Source organism: Plecotus auritus (assembly GCF_963455305.1).
Source record: "Plecotus auritus genome assembly, chromosome: X".
In the NCBI taxonomy this organism is placed as follows: Eukaryota; Metazoa; Chordata; class Mammalia; order Chiroptera; family Vespertilionidae; genus Plecotus; species Plecotus auritus.
Window position 1 is genome coordinate 40,954,803 of NC_137784.1, and position 22,107 is coordinate 40,976,909.

General features: G+C 44.1%; 1 protein-coding gene across 12 annotated transcripts in view; it reads left to right on the forward strand.

Annotated features, from left to right (window-relative positions):
- ATRX (ATRX chromatin remodeler) overlaps positions 1 to 22,107 on the forward strand; it is a 349,866-nt gene that overhangs the window by 55,479 nt on the left and 272,280 nt on the right. For 8 of the 12 annotated variants that reach the window (XM_080653251.1, XM_080653256.1, XM_080653261.1 and 5 more), the window contains exon 2: positions 7,979 to 8,091. In XM_080653251.1, the coding sequence (XP_080509377.1) occupies positions 7,979 to 8,091 (113 nt within the window). Of the gene's footprint in view, positions 1 to 4,201; positions 4,371 to 7,978; positions 8,092 to 22,107 lie in introns of all 12 variants that reach the window. The other 4 variants (XM_080653258.1, XM_080653252.1, XM_080653253.1 and 1 more) reach the window with 1 other exon arrangement.

Below are 22,107 nucleotides of genomic sequence, written 5' to 3' on the forward strand. Positions count from 1 at the left end.
GCTGGCAGGCAGAAGTGGTTAGGGGCAATCAGGAAGGCAGGAAGGCGAGCAGTTGGGAGGCAGCAGTCCTAGATTGTGAGAGCGATGTCTGACTGCCCATTTAGGCCTGATCCTACCAGGATTGGGCTCTAAATGGGCAGTCGGACATCCCTTGAGGGGTCCCAGATTGGAGAGGGTGCAGGCTGGGCTGAGGGACACCCCCTCCCCCTGTGCATGAATTTCATGCACTGGGCCTCTAGTATACACTAATAAAAGAGAAACATGCAAATTGACCATACCTCTGCTATGCCCACAAGCCACGACCACCAGCCAATCAGGAGCGAGTATGCAAATTAACCCAACCAAGATGGCTGCAGCCATGGAGCAAGCAGGAGGCTTGGGTTTCCCTGGCAATGGAGGAAGCCAAGCTTTCCTCCTGCTGTGGCCGGCCCTGGACTCCACTCAAGGCTACAAAGTTTCAATTATAGAAGATAAATAAATCCCAACAAAAATGGCTGTGGCCACAGAGTGAGCAGGAGGCTTGAGTTTCCCTGGCAATGGAAGAAGCCAAACTTCCTGGCCTGCCCTGGCCTCTACTCAAGGCTACAAAGTGTCAATTATAGAAGATAAACAAACCCCAGATCCCAGGGCCTCCGCTTGGGTCGCCAGGGGGCGTGGTCAGCCTGCAAACCACCACAGGCCCCTCACCCAGGCCACCCTACACCACAAGGGAACCCCCACCCTGATCCGGGAAACCCTTCAGGGCAAACCATCTGGCCCCCACCCGTGTACCAGGCCTCTAACCTATCTAATAAAAGAGTAATATGCAAATTGACCATCACTCCAACACACAAGATGGCTGCCCCCATGTGGACAAAGATCCTGCCCCCATGTGGACACAAGATGGCCACCACAAGATGGCCAGCAGGGGAGGGCAGTTGGGAGGGACCAGGCCTGCAAGGGAGGGCAGTTTGGGGTTACCAGGCCAGCAGAGAAGGGCGGTTAGTGGTGACCAGGCAGACAGAGGATGGAAGTTGGGGGTGACTGGGCCTGCGGGGAAGGGCAGTTGGGGCGGGGACCAGGCCTGTAGAGGAGGGCAGTTGGGGGGGACCAGGCCTGCAGGGGAGTGCAGTTAGGGGTGACCAGGCCTGCAGGGGAGGGCAGTTAGGGGCAATCAGGCTGGCAGGGGAGTGGATAGGGGGTGATCAGGGTGGCAGGCAGAAGCGGTTAGGGGCAATCAGGAAGGCAGGCAGGCGAGCAGTTGGGAGCCAGCAGTCCTGGATTGTGGGAGGGATCCCAGATTGGAGAGAGTGCAGGCTGGGCTGAGGGACACACACACCCCCGTGCAGGAATTTCATGCACCGGGCCTCTAGTTTATAATATAATACTGGGTACAAACATATTTATGCCTAAAAATGCTGTCCTTCAGTGAGGAAGGACATTCTACTGATTGTATTGTTTTTATTTTTGTGTGTGGTGGTACTAATAATGGCCTGCACTGATTTATTCATAGTCCTGACCTTGGCAAGCTACAGCATGAGTTAATGTGATAACTAAGCTGGTTTTGTGGTTGGATTGCTGTGAGTTCTAGGAATGAGTGGACAGTCATCATTTTGCTGATTTTTTTTTTTTTTTTTGTTAAACCTTACCCCAGGATATTTTTTTCCATTGATTTTTTTAGAGACAGTAGAAGGGAGGGGGAGAGACAGAGTGAAACATTCATTGGTTGCCTTTAGCACTGGCCGACCAGGGACAGGATTGAGCCTGCAACCAAGGTAGTGCCCTTGACCGGAATTGATCTCTAGACCTTTAAGTCTGGAGGCTGATGCTCTAACCATCGAGCCAAACCTGCTAGGGCTAATTTAGCTGATTTGCTATACTCTTTTCATTTCTATTGAACAACTTTTTGCTGTTTGGTAATTTTGATAGGACAAGATCTGGAATGACATTCATGCTTATTTTAGAATTTTGGTTATAAGGAATTCTGTGTTGTGGGTTGATATGTTACATCTGGTTTCATTTTCTAATTTAAGATTAAGGACACCAAGTGACTCGATAATTGTATTTGTTGTACATCTCTTTTCCAAAGGAAGATTATAGCAAAAAAGTAGAACTCCTGCCCTTTTGGCAACTTTATTCTAGAGGCAAATTTGTTTCAAAATTTTGTGGAACAACTCTCTTCACCAAAACAAAACTACCAAAATCCACACAGGGTCTCCAGTTGCAGTATGTCTGTTATCTCATTTCTTTTTCTTTCCTTAAATACCTTGTTTTTTTTTTTTTCTGACCGAAAACAGGAAAAGGGTGCAAACTAACCACTGGCCTTGGGGCCTAGCTCCCTGCTTAAATACAGGTGGTGCCTGGCCCTGGAAGGCCTGATAACTGTAACTTGATTCACAGTGTTTTAATATGCCATTCTGTTGATTAATGTGAGGTTGGAATGCTTTTTCTCCAGATTTTTGTTGTTGTTACCCAGTTGTATTCCCCTTTTAAAAAATCTTGTTTCCTTTTTTATCTACTAGGAATTTAGTATTTTTTAAAAATAAATTTTAAACTTTTATTATTTATTATTATTATTTTTTGTTTTGTTAATCCTCCACCTGAGGATATTTTTCCATTGATTTTTAGAGAACAGTGGAAGGGACAGGGAGAGACAGAGAGAGAAAACCTTAGATGTGAGAGAGTCATATCAATTGGTTGCCTCTTGCTTGTGCCCTGACCTGGTGCCAGGAATCGAGTCTGCAACCCAAGTACATGCCCTTCATTAGAATCAAACCTGGGACCTTTCAGTCTTCGGGCCGACACTCTATCCATTGAGCCAAACTGGCTAGGGGGAATTTAGTATTTTTTTCGTAAATATGTTTATCTCTATTTTCAAGTTAGTTTGCCTTTTTTTTAAAAAAAAAATATATTTTTAAATATATATTTTATTGATTTTTTTACAGAGAGGAAGGGAGAGGGAGAGAGAGTTAGAAACATTGATGAGAGAGAAACATCCATGAGCTGCCTCCTGTGCACCCCCTTCTGGGGATGTGCCCGCAACCAAGGTACATGCCCTTGACTGGGATTGAACCTGGGACCCCTCAGTCCGCAGGCCGACGCTCTATCCACTGAGCCAAACCGGTTAGGGCTTAAAATATATTTTTCTTGATTTCAGAGAGGAAGGGAGAGGGAGAGAGAGATAGAAACATCAATGATGAGAGAATCATTGATTGGCTGCCTCCTGCACACCCCCCATTGGGGATCGAGCCTGCAACTGGGACATGTGCCCTGACCAGGAATCGAACCATGACTTCCTAGTTCATAGGTCAACGCTCAACCACTGAGCCACACTGGCTGGGCTAGTTTGTCTTTAAGTTTTGGTTTTGTGTATATATATATATATATATATATATATATATATATATATATATATATATTGGTTATATTTTTTGAAGGTACTGCACATGTTTTATTGTTATAAAATAACAAAGCATGGTTCAAATTGATTACTTGTTGTCAGTAGCAATCAGTATTAACGGTTTCACCTGCTTTTAGAAGCTCATAATACACCACACCTTCCTGATCCCACCAAACGCAGAGCATTGTCTTCTTTCCAAAGCAATTTGGCCTTGCAGTCAAATATATGTAAGCGTAAATAGATACATATATTTTTGAATTTCTTTTTCTTTTTCTGCCTTTTTTATTGATTTTTGTAGAGACAGAAGAAGGGAGAGGGATAGAGAGAGACATCAATCAGCTGCCTCCTACTGGGGATCGAGCCAGTATTTTGGGCATGTGCCCTGATTGGGAATCGAACCGCTGACCTCTTGGTTCCTGGGTTGACGCTCAACCACTGAGCCACACAGACTGGGATTTTTTGCCCTTTTTATTGAGATAAAATTAACATAAAACCATTTTAGTGTACAATTTAGTGTTGTTTTTTTGTAAATTCACAATATTGTACAACTGCTACCACTTTCTAATTCTAGAACATTTTCATTGCCCCCAAAAGATAACCCATATTTCCCAATTTCCCTCTTTCTCCATACCTTGTCAGCCACTGATCTACTTTCTGTCTCTATGGATTTGCCTATTTTGGACATTTCATATATGTACTAGGTGTACCGGTTAATAATGGCAGATTTTGTAATCAAAGAAAACAATGATTTCAAGAGAAACATCAAAAGTGCTTTATTCAAAGTAATGTCCATCACTACTTACACATTTCCCCCATCTTTAGGTAATTTGTGGATACCGTCCCAATAGAACTTTTATTGTTTTGAGGCAAACCGTTCAGAGACCCAATTTTCCACTCCTTCTTACGTTTTGAAGTGCTGCTCAGAAAGTGCGTGTGCCATCGATTGGAACAAGTGGTATTCTGAAGGAGCAAGGTCTGGTGAATATGGCAGGTGGGTTAATACTTCCCAGGCAAGATCTTTTAACATGTCTTTAACTGGTTTTGAAGTGTGTAATGGTGCGTTATCATGAAGCAAAATTACTTTGCCGTGTCTTCTGGCACATTCTGGTCGTTTCACAATCAAAGCATGCTTCAAATTGATTATTTGTTGTCAGTAGCAATCAGTATTAACGGTTTCACCTGGTTTTAGAAGCTCATAATACACCACACCTTCCTGATCCCACCAAACTTAGAACATTGTCTTCTTTCCAAAGCAATTTGGCCTTGCAGTCAATGTTGATGGTTGACCTGGATCAACCCATGATTTTGTGCATTTGGGATTCTAGAAATAAATCCACTTTTCATCGCCAGTCACAATTCATTGCAAAAAAAGACTTTCTTTCATGCTGTTGAAGCAACAATTTTACTGATGACTTTTCAGTTTTTCTTTTTTTTTTTGACTTTTCAGTTTTTCATTTGTCTTTCGTTCAGTTGATGTGGCACCCATTTTCCTTCCTTTATAGTCTTTCCCATTGCTTGTAAATGATCAGAAATTGTTTGCTGAGCAACGTTTACTCTTTCTGCAAGTTGTTTTTGAGTTTGACACGCATCTTCATCCAATAATGGTTGTAATTGTTGGTCTTCAAACTTTTTCGGTTGACCTGGACGTTCTTTGTCTTTCACATCAAAATCATCACTTTTAAAGCGTTTAAACCAGCGTTCATAAGTATCTTGAGATAGAGCATGTTCACCATAAGCTTCCCGAAGTATTCAGCAGCACTTTTCTTCAAAATAAAGCAATGAATTAAGACTTCCCACAAATTCTCTCTTTTTGGCACGAAATTCGACATTTTTAAGCGTAAAAATATCTATGATGATAACACCTTCAGCAAATTTGACATATGAAGTTTTGAAGCTGTTGTCAGTACAACAAAATAGTATACCTATTAAATTGCATATATATTAACATATGTGTCACTCCATCTATAGAAAAAAATCTGCATTATTAACCGGTACACCTAGTAAATGGAAACGTCCAATATGGGGCATTTTGTGTCTGCCTTTTTTAGCATAATGCTTCCAAGAGTAAGCCACGTGGAGTATTTCATTTTTTATTGGGTTATAATATTCTATTGTGTCTTCATCAGTTTATGGACATTTGGGTACTTTCTACTTCTTGGATATTATGACTACTGCTGCTGTGTACAATTTTTTTGGGGTGGGCATATATTTTCATTTTCTTGGGTATATGTCTAGGAGTGAAATTCTGGGTTATTTGGTAACTCGATGTGTAATTTTTTGAGTTCCTATTAAACTGTTTTTCACAGTGATTATACCATTTTACATGAGCGTAAAATAGTATCTCTTGGTTTTCATATGCATTTTCCTAATCTATAATAATAAAAGCGTAATATGATAATTAGACCAGATGTCCTTCCAGACGATGTTCTGGATGAAGCTAGGGCTGCATTTGAACCCTGGATCCCGGGTACCAGAGGGAAGCTGGTGACGGCAGCCGGGGGAAGGAAGGCCTACTCTTGCATGAATTTTGTGCATCGGGCCTCTAGTAACTAATAATCTTGAGCATTTATGTGCTTGCTATCAATTTGTATATCTTTGGAGTAAATTTAACCTAAGCCCTTTGCCTATTTTTAAATTGGTTTCTCTTTTTATTATTTAATTATAAGAATACTTTGTATTATTATAACTTGAAAAGGATATATCTTATTATAAAGGGGTATTAATACCTTTTCAGATATATTTGAAAAGTTTTCTCTAGTTCTATGGGTTGCCTTTTCACTTTCTTGATTGTAACTTTTGATACAAATAAGTTTTGAATTTGGATGAAGTAAATTTTATCTATTTTTCTTCTTGCTTTTAAGTTTAGGAAATCTTTTATTAGAAACTAGAGGCCCGGTGCATGAAATTCGTGTATTGGTAGGTTCCCTAGCCTGGCTGGCAATCAGGGCCAATCCAGGTCTTCCGGCTTCCAGCCTGGGCCTTCCTTTGTTCTACGCCACACCCTGGTGGTCAGCGCACGTCATAACAAGCGATCGAACGCCTGGTCTCCCGGTTGAACTCCCAAGGGGAGACTTTGCATATTAGCCTTTTATATATAGAGATTATATAGGTAGGGTATATGTTTATTTTTTGCATTTGAAATGTTTAACTTTTTATGTCCCTTTTGAGTTACCTGTTATATAACTTAACAGGATATGCTATAACTAGGGGCCCAGTGCACGAATTCGTGCACCTTGAAAGGGCTGCGAGCCTGCGGTGGACACAGGGGCGGGTGTCGGCCCATCCTCTGCGCCCCTGCCTGGCCCCTTCCTCCATGGCCCCTGGTCCCCTGACTCCTGGCAGTCCCGCTCTTGCCGCCACCACTGCTCCCACACGCTGATGGCGTGGAGCAGGGGTCCTAAAACTACGGCCCGCGGGCCACATGCGGCTTGCCGAGGACATTTATCCGGCCGGCCGGGTGCTGCTGCCTGTCCTGCTTAGCAGCCGACTCGTCCCGGGCCCGCTAAAGCAGTGCGCATAGGAATTTGTTCATAGTTTTTTTTTTAAAGTATAGTCCGACCCTCCAACGGTCTGAGGGACAGTGAACTGGCCCCCTGTTTAAAAAGTTTGAGGACCCCTGGCGTGGAGCATTGGGGCCAGCGCCAGCATTGGGTGTGAGCGGGGCTGGTACTGTCATCAGGTGCGACCAGCGGCTGCTACCCCAATCGCCCCTCAGATTCAAGGGGAAGTGGAGAAGCCCTCAGGGGCGATTAGGGTCGGCAGCTGCCACTCACACCTGCTGTCAATGCCAAGTGATCGAGATCGGCGCTGGGCGCCAGCTGCAGGTGTGAGTGGGGATGGTGCCAGCAGCAGGTGCGAATGCAGGGCGGTACTGTGTTGTGCGGGAGCAAAGAATTTTCAGTAACTACCAGAGGCTTGCCCCAATGCCAGCGACCGGTGCCCTGCCTTGGTCTGGCACCCCCGCTCACCTGCTCCACCATACTACCGTGGCTGACGCCCACCATATTCCATGCTATGCTCTCTGCTGCTGATGTCTGCCATGTTCCACGTGCACCCCCTGGTGGTCAGCGCACATCATAGCGACCAGTTGTTCGGTTGTTCAGTTGTTCCGCCGTTTGGTCTATTTGCATATTAGGGTTTTATATATATAGATAATTTAGTTACATAAATATTTCCCTGGGAATCTCTGAGCTCTTCTGAGTCCTGAGCTCTTATTTGTCAATCATTTATTCAATGTTTCTGTGCCAAGCAGCAGATAGAGTAATAATAAAAAAAAGACTAATGAAGCCTTTGAGAGAGTAAGTGCTCAGGAAATATATTTGATAAATTACTGAATCATTACTTTAAATCATATAAAGCAAAATATCATAATATCAGCATTTTACATAAATAACATTTTGATCCTAGGTAACTGTACAGTAGGTTGCGTTACTCATTTTTATATCCCTAGAGGAATAAAATTTATTTCCTTTACGTTTTAGTTTGAATACGCATTCTTCAGACCACTTACCCTATATAGTTTCATTTTGTTAGAACTTTACTTTTAATTAAATTCACGATAGGCTAATTAAGGAAATTCTTTAAATTTTGTTTTGATAGTGAAAGCAAGTTGAATACTTTGGTGCAGAAACTTCATGATTTTCTGGCACAATCATCAGAAGAATCTGAAGAAACAAGTTCTCCTCCAAGATCTATGATGAGTCAAAGTACAGGTAAATTGAAAAAGAATGTGCAATATCTTCTAGACTACATTCCATTTATTGTTTTATGGTGGGGTAGCTATTAAAGGATTTAATAGCCTCTATGTATCTAGTATTTAGCTAATATATTGGAGATGTTAACTTAGATAAGTGAAAATATAAGGTTTTATAGTTCTAGGTGCTTAGAGAACGATGTACTTCTGGTTTTATGTGTAATGGAAATGTCTTATTTAGGGGTTGATGAATGTTGACTGTGAAAAATAGGTAATATTAGAAGAGGTAGGAATAGTACAGAAATATATAATTCTAGCAGTTATTCATGTATTATGAGTTAAAATTTTAAAACTAATTAAGTTAAATTTAATTAAAGTAAATTAATTCTACTTCTGAGTATATTTTGTACATATTTCTTTTTGTTTGTGTGTATTCACCTGAGTAGTCAGTGCATATGTTTTTCTTTTTGGGTAAACCTCACCCAAGGATATTTTTCCCATTGATTTTTGGAGAGAGTGAAGGGGGACAGAGAGAGAAACATCACATATGGACTGGTTGTCACCCACATGCCCCTGACCCAGGGGCCAGGGATTGAGCCTGCAACCGAGGTTTGTGCTTTTGACCTGGAATCGAACCTGAGACCCTTTATTCCGTGGGCTGATGCTCTAACCACTGAACGAACAACAGTCCAGGGCAGTGCATGTGTTTTTTTAAATTAAAAAGCACTTTAACATCTCCTCTCTCACCCCCTTTCACTTTGTTTTTTTCTTATGGAGAACATCTGATCTTTCAATTTTTTTTGTTAAGCCTCACTCGTGGATATTTTTTCCATTGATTTTTTTACAGAGAGTGGAAGAGAGGGAAGCTGGGGGCGCAGCGGGGGAGAAAGAGAATTATCAAAATGAGAGAGACACATCAACTGATTGCCTCCCACATGTGCCTTGATCGGAGCTGGGGTTTGAACCTGCAACCCAGGTACATGCCCTTGACCCATGAATTGAACCCACAACCCTTTGTTGCATGGGTTGATGCTCCAACCACTGAGTCACACTGGCCAGGGCGAACATCTAATCTTTTAAAAAAAATGTTACTGATTTTTTAGAGAGAGAGGAAGGGGAAGAGAGAGAGAGAGAGAGAGATGGAAACATCGATGAGTGAGGAAGATCATCGAATGGCTGCTTCCTGCACACCCTATACTGGGGATCAATGAGCCACAGCCATGTGCCTTGACTGGGAATTAAACTAGTGACATTTTTGTTCCTGGGTCGATGCTTAACCATTGGGCAACAGTGGCCAGGCCTGATCTTTAAAAAAAATTTTTTTTAAAATTTATTGGGGTGACATTGGTTAATAATATTATATAGGTTTCAAATGTACAGTTCTCTGATACATCATCTGTATATTACATTGTGTGCCCACCACCCAAAGTCACCATATATTTAACTTCATTTACTCTTTACTACTCCTTTACCTCCCATTCTGTCTGATAACCACCATACTGTTATCTGTGTCTATGAATTTTTGTTTGTTTGTCTTGTTTGTTCATTTGTTGCTTTCAGTTTTATATCCCACATATGAGTGAAATCTTACTGATCTTGCCTTTATCTGTTTGACTACTTTGCTTAGCATGATATTTTTATTTTGCTTAGCATGATATCCATTCACGTTGTCACAGATGACAGTATTTCATCTTTCCTTATGGCTCAGTAGTATTCCATTGTCTATATTTACTATATCATCTTTATCCAATCGTCTATGGAGGGACACTCTGGTTGTTTCCATGTCTTGGCCACCATGCATAAGGCTGCAGTAAATATATGGCATACATATATTTTTGCCAAGAAATGTTTTGAAATTTTTCTGGAAGATACCCAGATGAGGATTTGCCTGGTCATATGGTAACTTCACTCTTAATTTCTTGAGAAACTGCCATACTGCTTTCCATAGTGGCTGTACCATTTTATATTCCCACCTGCGGTGAAAGAGGGTTTCTTTTTCTCCTCAACTTCTCAAATACGAGTTATTACTTGTTGTGTTGATAGTAATCGTTCTAACAAATGTAAAGTGGTATTTCATTGTCATTTTGATTGGCATTTCCCTAATAGCTAGTGAAGTTGAGCAAAGTCTCTTCAGTAAACGGTGCTGGGAAAATTGGAAAGCCACATGGAAAAGAATGAACTAGACTACCGATTGTCCCCATACACAAAAATTAACTCAAAAATTAAGGATTGAAACAATAAATTACATAGAAGAAAACATAGGTACTGAGCTTATAGACATTGATCTTAGATAGGATTTTGTGAATTTGACCCCAAAGGCAAGGAAAGTAAAAAGCAAGAATGGGACTATATCAAACTAAAAAGCTTCTGCACATCAACAAAAAAAATAGGCCACCAACCAAATGGGAAGTGACATTTGCAAACAAGAGCTCTGACAAGGGGTTAATACCCAAAATATATAAAGAAATCATACGACTTCAGAACAAAAAAAATCAAACAATGACCTGTACACTTCTCCCAAGAAGGCATACAAATGGCAAACAGATATATGAATAGATGCTTAAATTCCTTTTTAAAAGTATCCTGTATCTTGTGATTACCATCATTTGTTTTGAGGATTTCAAGGATAGCTACATTTTGAGAGCTGAATGTAAACACATACACACGTGTGTTTGCACACACAAACATGATATGTACAAAAGGTAAAAGACAGGTGGATCACAGTGAGAAGTATAATAATATGTATAATTAGAGTTCCCAATAGAGAGGAGATAGAATGTGTCAGAAACTGAATGTGAAGAGATAATTGGCTGAACATTTTCTAAAAGTAATGAAAAACATCAAGCCATAGATGCATGAAACTGAATCCCAAGGAGAATAGATATAAAGAAAGCTACATCTATGCATGTCATAATTGAACTCCTAAAGAACAAAAACCAAGAGAAAAATCTTAAAAGCAGTCAGAGGAAAAGTCATTGATCTCAAAGAAACAGCAATAACACTGATAGTTCATTTGGCAACAGGAACAACAGAAAACTAGATGACAAGGAAATGACTTCTTTCAAGTGCCACATGAAAATAATTGCCAGCATAGAACTTTATTTTCAGTGAAAATGTTTTTCAAATGTGAAGGTTGGCCCTGGCTAGTGTGTCTCAGTTGGTTGGAGCATCGTCCTGTACACGAAAGTTCATGGGTTTGATTCCTGGTCAGGGCACATATTCAGGTTTTGGGTTTGATCTCTGGTACGTAAGGGAGGCAACTGATCAATGTTTCTCTCACATCTCTCCAAAATCAATAAAAACATATCCTCAGGTGAGGTTTAAAAAAAAGAAGTGAAGGTGACAAAAAAAAAAAAAAAAGAACCTGATGTCAGCAGAACTACAACAGAGGAAATACTAAAGAATTTTCTTAAATCAGAAAGAAAATATTTTGAAATGCCAATACCAAAATACAGGAAGTAATGAATAACAATGGGAAGGGTAAATAGGTGGTTAAAACTAATAAACAAGTACTGTTACTTAACCTTCAGTTTCTATTCTTCATTCACAAATTGCCGCAACAATGCTTTTATAGATAAGCCCTCCCACCCCAAGTCCATGATCTAGTTGAAGATTACACATTACATATAGTTGTCTTGTCTTTTTAATCTTTTAAAATCTGAAACAATTTATCTGTCAGTTGGAAGTATGAAATTTGATGATTCTCCCCTCAATGTGTATTTGTCTGATTAGTTATAATTAGATTTGGGTTATTTATTTTTGGTAAGATTACTGCATAAATGGTATTATGTTCTTGTCAGTTCATCATTTCATAAGGCACATAATTTTCCTCTTTATTGGTGATGTTAACTTCAGTTTCTTGATTATGGTTATTTTACTATATTAATCCACTATAAAGTTTTGATTTATTTCTTTGTGATTAATAAGTCATTTGTTGAAGATTAGTTTGAAACTACTTAGGTATTATTTTCATCATAAAAATATTTTTTCACAGAAATAAATACATACATACAGAGAACAGACTGATGGTTACCAGAGGAGAGGGCAGTGGGGGATGGGTTAAAAAGGTGAAGAGATTAAGAAGTACAAATTGGTACTTACAAAATAGTTACGGGGATTTAAAATACAGCATAGGGAATATAGTCAATAATATTGTGATAACTATGTATGGTGCTAGGTTGGTACTGGAAATATCAGAGGGGATACTTTGTAAAGTATATAATTTTTTAACCACTATGCTGTACACCTGAAACTAATCCTATCTAATAAAGAGGGAATATGATAATTGACCCTCACACTGTTGCAAAGATGGCGGCGCCCACAGCCAATAAGGAGGGAATATGCTATAATATACTTTCCCGCTCTCGAAGGTGGTGGCGCCAACAGCCAATAAGAAGGGAATATGCTATAAATTACTTCCCCACCTTCAAAGATGGAGGTGCCCACAGCCAATAAGGAGGTAATATGCTTATTGATTGCCACGCCCTCAAAGATGGTGGCACCCATAGCCACAAGATGGTGGCGCCCAGTCCCCTCAGCCCCGCCGGGGCGGCAGGCACGCGGCAAGGCCTGGCGTCTGCCTCCGGAGTCCCTCAGGCCCTCGGCACCCCCAGCCGCCCAGGGCCGGCCCAAGGCACAGGCAACACTCAGATGGCGGCTGCCCAGTCTCCCAGGGCTGGCCTGAGGCGCAGGCAAGCCTCAGATGGCAGCTGCCCAGCTGCCCAGGGTTGCCCGAGGCTCAGGTAACCAGGAATGGCTGAGGCTTGCGTTGCCGGCAGTGGCAGCAGCAGAGGTGTGATAGTGGCATCGCCTTCCCCTAATCGCCTGGTCGCCTGCTGCCCCTGAGGGCTCCCGGACTGTGAGAGGGGGCAGGCTGGGCTGAGCGACACCCCCTCCAGTGCATGAATTTTCATGCACCGGGCCTCTAGTATAAAATAATATTGAATGTAAGCTGTAATGGCAATAAAACATATTTTCTATTGCAAATTATTACAAACTTTGCAGCTAAAAACAACCCAAATGTATTATCTTACTGTAGATAAATATTCTGTATATCAGGAGTCTAGTGGACTTTGCTAAGCTCTATTTAGGGTATCACAAGGCCAAAGTCAAAGTGTCAGTAAGACTACATTCTGTTTTGAAGGCTCTGTGGAAAACTCAATTTTCGTGCTCATTCAGGTTGTTGGCAGAATTCAGTTTCTTGTGGTTTTACGTTTGAGGTCCACATTTCTTGCTTCTTCTGCCCACTTTTACCATCACCTAGAGAAATTTTTCTACTTTTAAAGACTCACATGATTAGATTAGGTTCCGTTTCCTCACACCTCTAGTATCCTCCTATTTAAAAATTTTATTTTAAATATATATTTTTATTGATTTCAGAGAGGGAGAGAAATATCAATGATGAGAGAGAATCATTGATTGGATGCTTCCTGTACACTCCCTATTGGGAATTGAGCCTGCAACCCAGGCATGTGCCCTTGACTTGAATCGAACCTGGGACCCTTCAGTCTGCAGGCCAACACTTTCTACTGAGCCAAACTGGCTAGGGCTAAGCTCTCATTTTTAAAGTCAACTGTTCCATTTTACATAGCAAAATCACGGGGGTCATATTTCCTCATATTCACAGGTTCTAGGGATAAGCGTGTTTGAAATCATGGGCCCATTCCTTTAAATTCCGCCTACTGCACTATCCATTCTTGATTCCTGCCAGAATGGTATATTACAATGATGGGTTCAAAATGGTGATCTAATCTATCATTCATTCTGTGTTTTAGTTGATACATTACTCCTAGAGGCCCGATGCATGAAATTTGTGCAAGAGTATCCTTCCTTACCCTGGCTGCCGGCACCAGCTTCCCTCTGGCACCTGGGACCCGGGCTTCCCTTGCAGCCCCAGCTTCGTCCGAAAGGTCATCCAGAAGGACGTCCGGTCTAATTAGCATATTACGCTTTTATTATTATAGATAAGTAAGGGGTTTTCCCCCTTTTAATATTCTCTTCCTATCATTATTTCAAGGCTCAGATTTACCAGTATTGGTTAGTGGGTATCCCTTTTGTATGACTCCTGCTGACCTTTTCACAAATCTTCATCAGCCTTGAGTACTTTCTTTCTTACTTTCTGCACTCACAAGATGTTCAGTGTTTACTTTGCAATGTCCTTTCCCCAGCTCTGGAATTGATTATTTCTCCAATGACTTCCAATTCCTTTTAGTTAGATACTAGGGCAGCCGTGGGCAAACTACGGCCCACGGGCCGGATCCGGCTGTTCTATCCGGTTCTCTTGCTCTCCCCTCCGCTCCTTTACTTTGAATTTATATTAGTTCACACAAACACTCCATCCATGCTTTTGTTCCGGCCCTCCGGTTCAGTTTAAGAACCCATTGTGGCCCTCGAGTCAAAAAGTTTGCCCACCCCTGTACTAGGGGCCCAGTGTATTAATTCGTGCACCTTGAAAGGAACTATGGGACTTGAGGCTGTGGTAGGCACAGGGGTGGGTCTCGGCACATCCTGCATGCCCCCGCCTGGTCCCTCCAGCCGCGGCCCCCCTCCCACTGCTGCTGCTCCCACACGCTGATGGCACTGGCTCCGCTTACACTCGCTTACAGCCTGGAACAATTGGGGCTGGTGCCAGCCGCGGGTGCAAGTGGGGGTGGGGCCGGCGCTGTGAGTGGTGGCTGCTGCCCTGAGTGGCCCTCAGGAGCAGGGGGAGGTGGAGAATCCCTCAGGGGCGATTGGGGCCGGCAGCCGCTGCTCACATCCACTGATGGTGCCGAGTGATTGGGACCGGTGCTGGGCACCGGCAGCGGGTGTGAATGGGGCCAGTGCTGGCAGTGGGTGTGAGCGGGGCTGATGTTGGTAGCAGGTGCAAGTGCCAGGCCGGGCTGCTGCGTGAAGAAGCAAAGAATTTTCAATAACCACCAGAGGTTCGCCCCAATGCCAGCGACTGGCACCCCACCTTGGTCTGGCGCCACTGCTCACCTGCTCCACCATCCTGCCATGGCCAACGCCTGCCATGTTCCACACACCCCCCTGGTGGTCAGCACTCATCATAGCGACCGGTTGGTTGTTCCGGTTGTTTGGTTATTCCAGTTGTTCCGCCGTTCAGTCTATTTGCATATTAGCCTTTTATTATATAGGACTAGAGGCCCGGTGCACGAAATTCATGCACGGGGGGCAGTCCCCTCAGCCCAGCCTGCACCCTCTCCAATCCTAGACCCTTTGGGGGATGTCCAACTGCCGGTTTTGGCTGAATCCTGGGGATCGGGCCTAAACCAGCAGTCGGACATCCCTCTCACAATCCGGGACCGCTGGCTCCTAACTGCTCACCTGCCTGCCTGCCTGATCACCCCTAACTGCCCCCCTGCCGACCTGGTCACCCCCAACTCCCCACCCCCGCTTGCCTGGTTGCCTCTAACTGCCCCCCCCTCACCGGACTGGTCACCCCTTACTGTCCCCCCTGCCAGCCTGGTTGCATCCGTAGTCTGCTGTTCAGTCATGTTGTTGTCCCTCAGTAACCACCCTGCCAGCCTTGTTGCCCCACGCAGCCTGCTGGTCAATACTGTTACTGTGATGGCATCCTGGACAATTTGCATATTCCTGTATTGTTAGTACTTAGAAATCAAGATCTTGGTGTGTGATGTGCTCATTGCCATTAAATATCTCTGCTTTCAGGATCTTTCACAGAGAAAGCTAATACATGTGTTATGTTTTTATGAGTTGATATTGATAGTTTTAATTCTAATTTGATATCATAGTTTAGTCTTCTTCTTTTCATATTTTTACTTTTTTCTCTAATAGAAAGAAGCCTGGCTTCTGTATATCTCATTTGCTCAGTCCTCATTCCTCGTTGTACCCACTTAGTTTCAAATTTGCTAAGCATACCATCACAATAAGAAACCTAATGGATTAAATATTTGTTTAAAGTTATTTTTATCTTTAGAATGAAGTTACGGTGTCAGAGTTCTGGGTTTAGTAGTTAGTTGGTGAGTTCTGCTTCTGGTAGTGGCAGATTAGCTTTGTATGGACAAACAGATATCTCCCACAGGTAAACTCTTGCCAAAATACCAAAAACAGTGATATGAAGGAACTAGACAGTTTCCCAAAAAGCAGACGCAAGCTGGAGGGGAGTCAGTGCATGGAAAAAGGATATACCAATGGCTGAATTCCCAGTTGTTAAGGCTTTCTTCCTTGGGCAAGATGTCAGTTAACTCTGTTGTTAGCATTTAAGACTTGAACAGAAACCTGCATTTTTATTGGATGTGTTATCAAGAAATTTAAGACACCATAACATCTTTAGAGGGAGATCCCATCTAGAAGAGAACTACAGATTGGGACCTCCAAAATCTGGAAAAATTCTAAGCATATCTCTAGTTGAATTTGTTGAGTAGTCCATATTGCAGACAGCCTCGTTAGGGCTAAAAGAAGAGAATGAAGTGCCCAGCCAGTGTGTTTCAGTGGTTTAGTGTCAACCTGTGAACTGGGAAGTTGCGGTTTGATTCCAGGTCAGGACACATGCCCAGTTGCAGGCTTGATCCCCAATGAGGGGCGTGCAGGAGGCAGCCGATCAATGATTCTCTCTTATCATTAGTGTTACTCTCTCCCTTTCTCTTCCTCTCTGAAATCAATAAAAAAAAATATTTTTAAAAAAAGAATAAAGTTTTTAGTTGCTTCCACTACAGGGTAGACCGTTTGGGGTTTGAGTTCAGCTAAATTAACTATCTGCTATTAACAAGCATATGAACTCTTTGGAGTAACATAATGACATGCAGTATTTTCACTATCTTTTTAAATGTCCATAATCCAATCTGAAATACTAGGTAAGTGAAGAACTATGATCCATGGTCAAAGGGAAAGGCAATCAACAGAGACCAACTGATAGGTGACTTAAATGTTGAGCTTAGCAAACAAGAATTAATATTTATGATGAATGGACAAATAAGAAATCTCAGCAAAGATAGAAATTGTAAAAAATAAAACTATTTGAAAATTCTAGAAATGAAAAATATAATTTCTAAATAAATTATAGTTTGTATTTAACAGGTTAGAGGTAGCAGTGTCAGTGGAATTGGTGCAATCTGAGAATAGAAAACATTAAAAAATAAGAAGAGCCCTGACCAGTTTGGCTCAGTAGATAGAGCGTCAGCCTGCGGACTGAAGGGTCCCAGGTTTGATTCCGGTCAAGAGCATGTACCTTGGTTGCAGCCAAATACCCAGTGGGGAGTGTGCAGGAGGCAGCTGATCGATGTCTCTCTCTCATCGATGTTTCTTGCTCTCTATTCCTCTCCTTTCCTCCCTGTAAAAAATCAGTAAAATATATTAGAAAAAAAATAGGAAGAGGTCTTGGCTGGTGTGGCTCAGTTGGTTGTGCATTGTCCTATGCACTGAAAGGTTGCAGGTTTGATTCCTGGTCAGAGCACATGCCCTGGTTTCAGGCTAGATCCCCAGTAGGGGGCATGCAGGAGGCAGCCAATCCATGTTTCACTTTCACATTGATGTTTCTCTCCCTTCCTTTTTCTCCCTAAAAATCAATAAATAAAAAATTAAAAAAATTAAAAAGTGTACAGAATACTTGCTCCTTAAATGCTGTCCCCAATAAAACTATTGCCCCTAACCACTTCTGCCTGGCAGCCTGATCACCCCCTAACCACTCCCCTGACAGCCTGATTGATGCCTAACTGTTCCCCTGCCAGCCTGTTTGCCCCTACCTGCCCTCCCCTGCAGGCCTGGTCACGCCTAACTGCCCTCCCCTGCAGGCTGGTCCCCCCAACTGCTCTCCCCTGCAGGTCTGGGTCACCCCCAACTGCCCTTCCCTACAGACCTGGTCACCAGTAACTGCCCTCCCCTGCAGGCCTGGTCTCCCCTAACTGCTCTTCCCTGCAGGCCTGGGTCCCTCCCAATGGCCTTTCCCTGCAGGCATGATCGCCCCCAACTGCCCACCCTTGCAGGCTTGGTCCCTCCCATCTGCCCTCCCCTGCTGGCCTGATCGCCCACAACTGCCCTCCCTTGCAGGCCTGGTCCCTCCCAACTGCCCTCCCCTGCTGGCCATCTTGTGGTGGCCATCTTGTGTCCACATGCGGGCAGGATCTTTGACCACAAGGGGGCAGCCATCTTGTGTGTTGGAGTGATGGTCAATCTGCATATTACTCTTTTATTAGATAGGATAGAGGTCTGGTGCTCAGGCGGGGGCCAGCTGGTTTGCCCTGAAGGGTGTCCTGGATCAGGGTGGGGGTTCCCTTGGGGCATGAGGCGGCCTGGGAGAGGGGCCTGTGGTGGTTTGCAGGCCGGCCATGCCCCCTGGCGACCCAAGCGGAGGCCCTGGTATCTGGGGTTTATTTACCTTCTACAATTGAAACTTTGTAGCCTGGAGCGGAGCCAAGCCTTCGCCCTTGTTCCGTGGCGGCAGCCATTTTTGGGGGGATTTATGTATCTTCTATAATTGAAACTTTGTAGCCTTAAGCGAGGCCTGGGCCGGCCAGGGTGTGCGGAAAGCTTGGCTTCCTCCATCACCAGGGGCAACCCTAGCCTCTTGCTCTTTCCAGCTCCGTGGCTGCCACCATTTCTGTTTGGATTTATGTATCTTCTATCATTGAAACTTTGTAGCCTTGAGTGGAGGCCTAGTTCGGCAAGGGCAGGCGGAAAGCTTGGCTTCCTCCATTGCCGGGGAAGCCGAAGCCTCTCTCCTGCTCTCTGTGGCTGTAGCCATCTTGGTTGGGTTTATTTGCATATTTGTTCCTGATTGGCTTGTGGGTGTGGCTTGTAGGTGTAGAGGAGTGATGGTTAATTTGCATATTACTCTTTTATTATATAGGACTAGAGGCCCGGTGCACAAAATTTGTGCATGGGGGAGGGAGGTGTCCCTCAGCCCAGCCTGCAACCTCTCCAATCTGGGACCCCTCGAGGGATGTCTGACTGCCCATTTAGGCCCGATCCCACTGGGCCTAAATGGGCAGTCGGACATCCCTCTCACAATCTCGGACTGCTAGCTCCCAACTGCTCGCCTGCCTGCTTTCCTGATTGCCCCTAACCACTTCTGCCTGCCAGCCTGATCACCCCCTATCCACTCCCCTGCCAGCCCTATTGATGCCTAACTGCTCCCCTTCCCGCCTGTTTTCCCCTAACTGCCCTCCCCTGAAGGTCTGGTCGCCCACAACTGCCCTCCCTTGCAGGCCTGGTCCCTCCCAACTGCCCTTCCCTGCTGGCCATCTTGTGGTGGCCATCTTGTGTCCACATGGGGGCAGGATCTTTGACCACATGGGGGCAGCCATCTTGTGTGTTGGAGTGATGGTCAACCTGCATATTACTCTTTTATTAGATAGGATAGAGGCCTGGTGCATGGGTAGGGGCCAGCTGGTTTGCCCTGAAGGGTGTCCCGGATCAGGGTGGGGGTTCCCTTGGGGCGTGAGGCGGCCTGGGCGAGGGTCCTGTGTTGGTTTGCAGGCCGGCCACACCCCCTGGCGACCCAAGCGGAGGCACTGGTATCTTGGGTTTATTTATCTTTAATAATTGAAACTTTGTAGCCTGGAGCGGAGCCAAGCCTTCTGCTTGCTCGGTGGGCAGCAGCCATTTCTATTGGAATTTATGTATCTTCTATAATTGAAACTTTGTAGCCTTAAGCGAGGCCTGGGCCGGCCAGGGTGTGCGGAAAGCTTGGCTTCCTCCATCACCAGGGGCAACCCTAGCCTCCTGCTCTTTCCAGCTCCGTGGCTGCTGCCATTTCTGCTTGGGTTTATGTATCTTCTATCATTGAAACTTTGTAGCCTTGAGTGGAGGCATAGGCCGGCAAGGGCAGGTGGAAAGTTTGGCTTCCTCCATTGCCAGGGAAACCCAAGCCTCCCTCCTGCTCTCTGTGGCCATAGACATCTTGGTTGGGTTTATTTGCATATTTGCTCCTGATTGGCTGTTGGGCGTGGCTTGTGTGTGTTGCCGAGTGATGGTTGATTTGCATATTACTCTTTTATTAGATAGGATTACACAAGAGTCAATTTGTGATTCAGCCCCTTGGTGGCAGTGTTTCTGGATTGACTTCTGGATCTCTTTGGCCTCTCTAGCCTGTATTTAGATCCTTCTTTCCCTGTGGCACTCAATACAGGTTTGTGGAAGTGGGCTGCCTCAGGGCTGGCTCTCCGATGGTCACTCCCTGCTCCGATCACCAGGTTCCAGAAAAACAACTTTCCCCTGCAGTCTCCCAGGGTGTCCCCAACTGGGTGATCCTATGTATTGGGCTTAGTAATCAGAAGCAAGAATTTCAAGAGGAAAAAGCCCAACTGTGCGAACTAGGGGGCTGCGCGTAACTCTAAGCAACCGGCACACCTTGAAATTCTTAGGCTGTCCCTGCAGGTCAGATCAAAATGGGTTGCTTTTTAGAGAGGCCTTCTGTTAGCAGCTCTGAGGATCCCCTTCCACATTCACGGATCACACCAGCCCCAACAGCCATGGATTTTTCTAGGCACAGACTTCCCTGGTCCTCCAGCTCCCGCAAAACGCGCGTTCCTCTCTCCCGCCGGGACCAGAGACCTCACCTTATCCCAGGCGAAATCTGACCTTTCCATGGTGGAGTGTAGAGCTCCTCTGAATCCGTGTGTTTGCGCCAATTGGGGACCGGTGTTCTGGGGCTTTCAGCTGTTCGGTGGGTGCTGTCTTGTGGATTTTCAGGCTTTCGATAAGCTCCACTTTCTTTTATTTTTATTTTTTATTTTTTTTATTAAGGTATTATATGTGTACATATCTTACCATTGGCCCCCCCCACCCCACTCTCATACATGCCTTCACCCGATAAGCTCCACTTTCCCTTTCAAGATGGCGCAGTCTCCGCATCCGAGCCCGTAGCTCTGGGAGGGGACCCAGCCTCAGTGGGGGCTGCCAGGTCAGGGGAACCTCGTCTAGCAGTCCCCCACCTTCTCCTGGAGTTTATCTGTCCCTTAACTTTCCAACAAACACTCCTCGTGCGACCCTTAGCTGTTCTTTCTTTCTGCTCCAGGACAAGGCTCGGAACACGTCTGTCTATTCCGCCTCCTCAGTTTGTTTTTTTAAAAATATTGATTTTGAGAGGGAGAGAGACTAGGAGAGAGAGAGAGAAAGAGAGAGAGAGAGAGAGAGAGAGAGAGAGAGAGAGAGAGAGAGAGAGAGAGAGAGAGAGAAACATGTGTGAAAGAGAAACACTCATTGGTTGCCTCCTATATGCATGCCAACTGGTGATCCAACCTGCAGCCTAGGTATGTTCCCTTACCTGAAATGGAACTGGCAACCTTTTTATGTATGGGACAACACTCCTACCAACTGAACCACCCAACCAGGGCCAGTTTTATTTCATTTTATTTTTATTAGTAGACTTTGTATCCTGTAAACTTGCTCTACAGCAGCGGTTCTCACCTTGTGGGTCACGACCCACAGGCTGAGAACCACTAGCAGGGTCGTCTAAGTCCATCGGAAAACACAGATATTTACATTACGATTCATAACAGTAGCAAAATTACAGTTATGAAGTAGCAACAAAAATAATTTTATGGTTGGGGGTCACCACAACATGAGGAACTGTATTAAAGGGTCACGGCACTAGAAAGGTTGAGAACCACTGAATTCTATACAGTTTAAACCCATATTGTTCAAGGGTCAACTATTACTTTACTTCTTTTCAATCTTGATGCATTTTATTTCTTTCTGTTTCCTTCATGCTCTGGCTAGAATCTCCATTACAGTCTTGAATAGAAGTGGCAAGAGTAGATATTCTTGTCTTTTTCCTGATCTTAGAGGGGAAAAGAAAACATTCAGTCTTTTACCATGAAGTATGATACCTATGGATATTTTGTAAATAGTTGAGGAAATTCCTTTTTTGTTTAGCGTTTTAAAAAATAGATTTTAAGCCCTGCCAGAGTGTCTCAGTGGTTAGAGCATTGGCCTGTGTGTGCACTGAAGGGTTGTGGGTTCGATATTCGGTCAAGGGCATGTACCTGGGTTGTAGGGGTCGCTTCCCGCAACCTGCCGATGTGTCTCCCTCAAATCGATGTTTCTCTTTCAACCTCCCCCCTCTCTCTCTCTT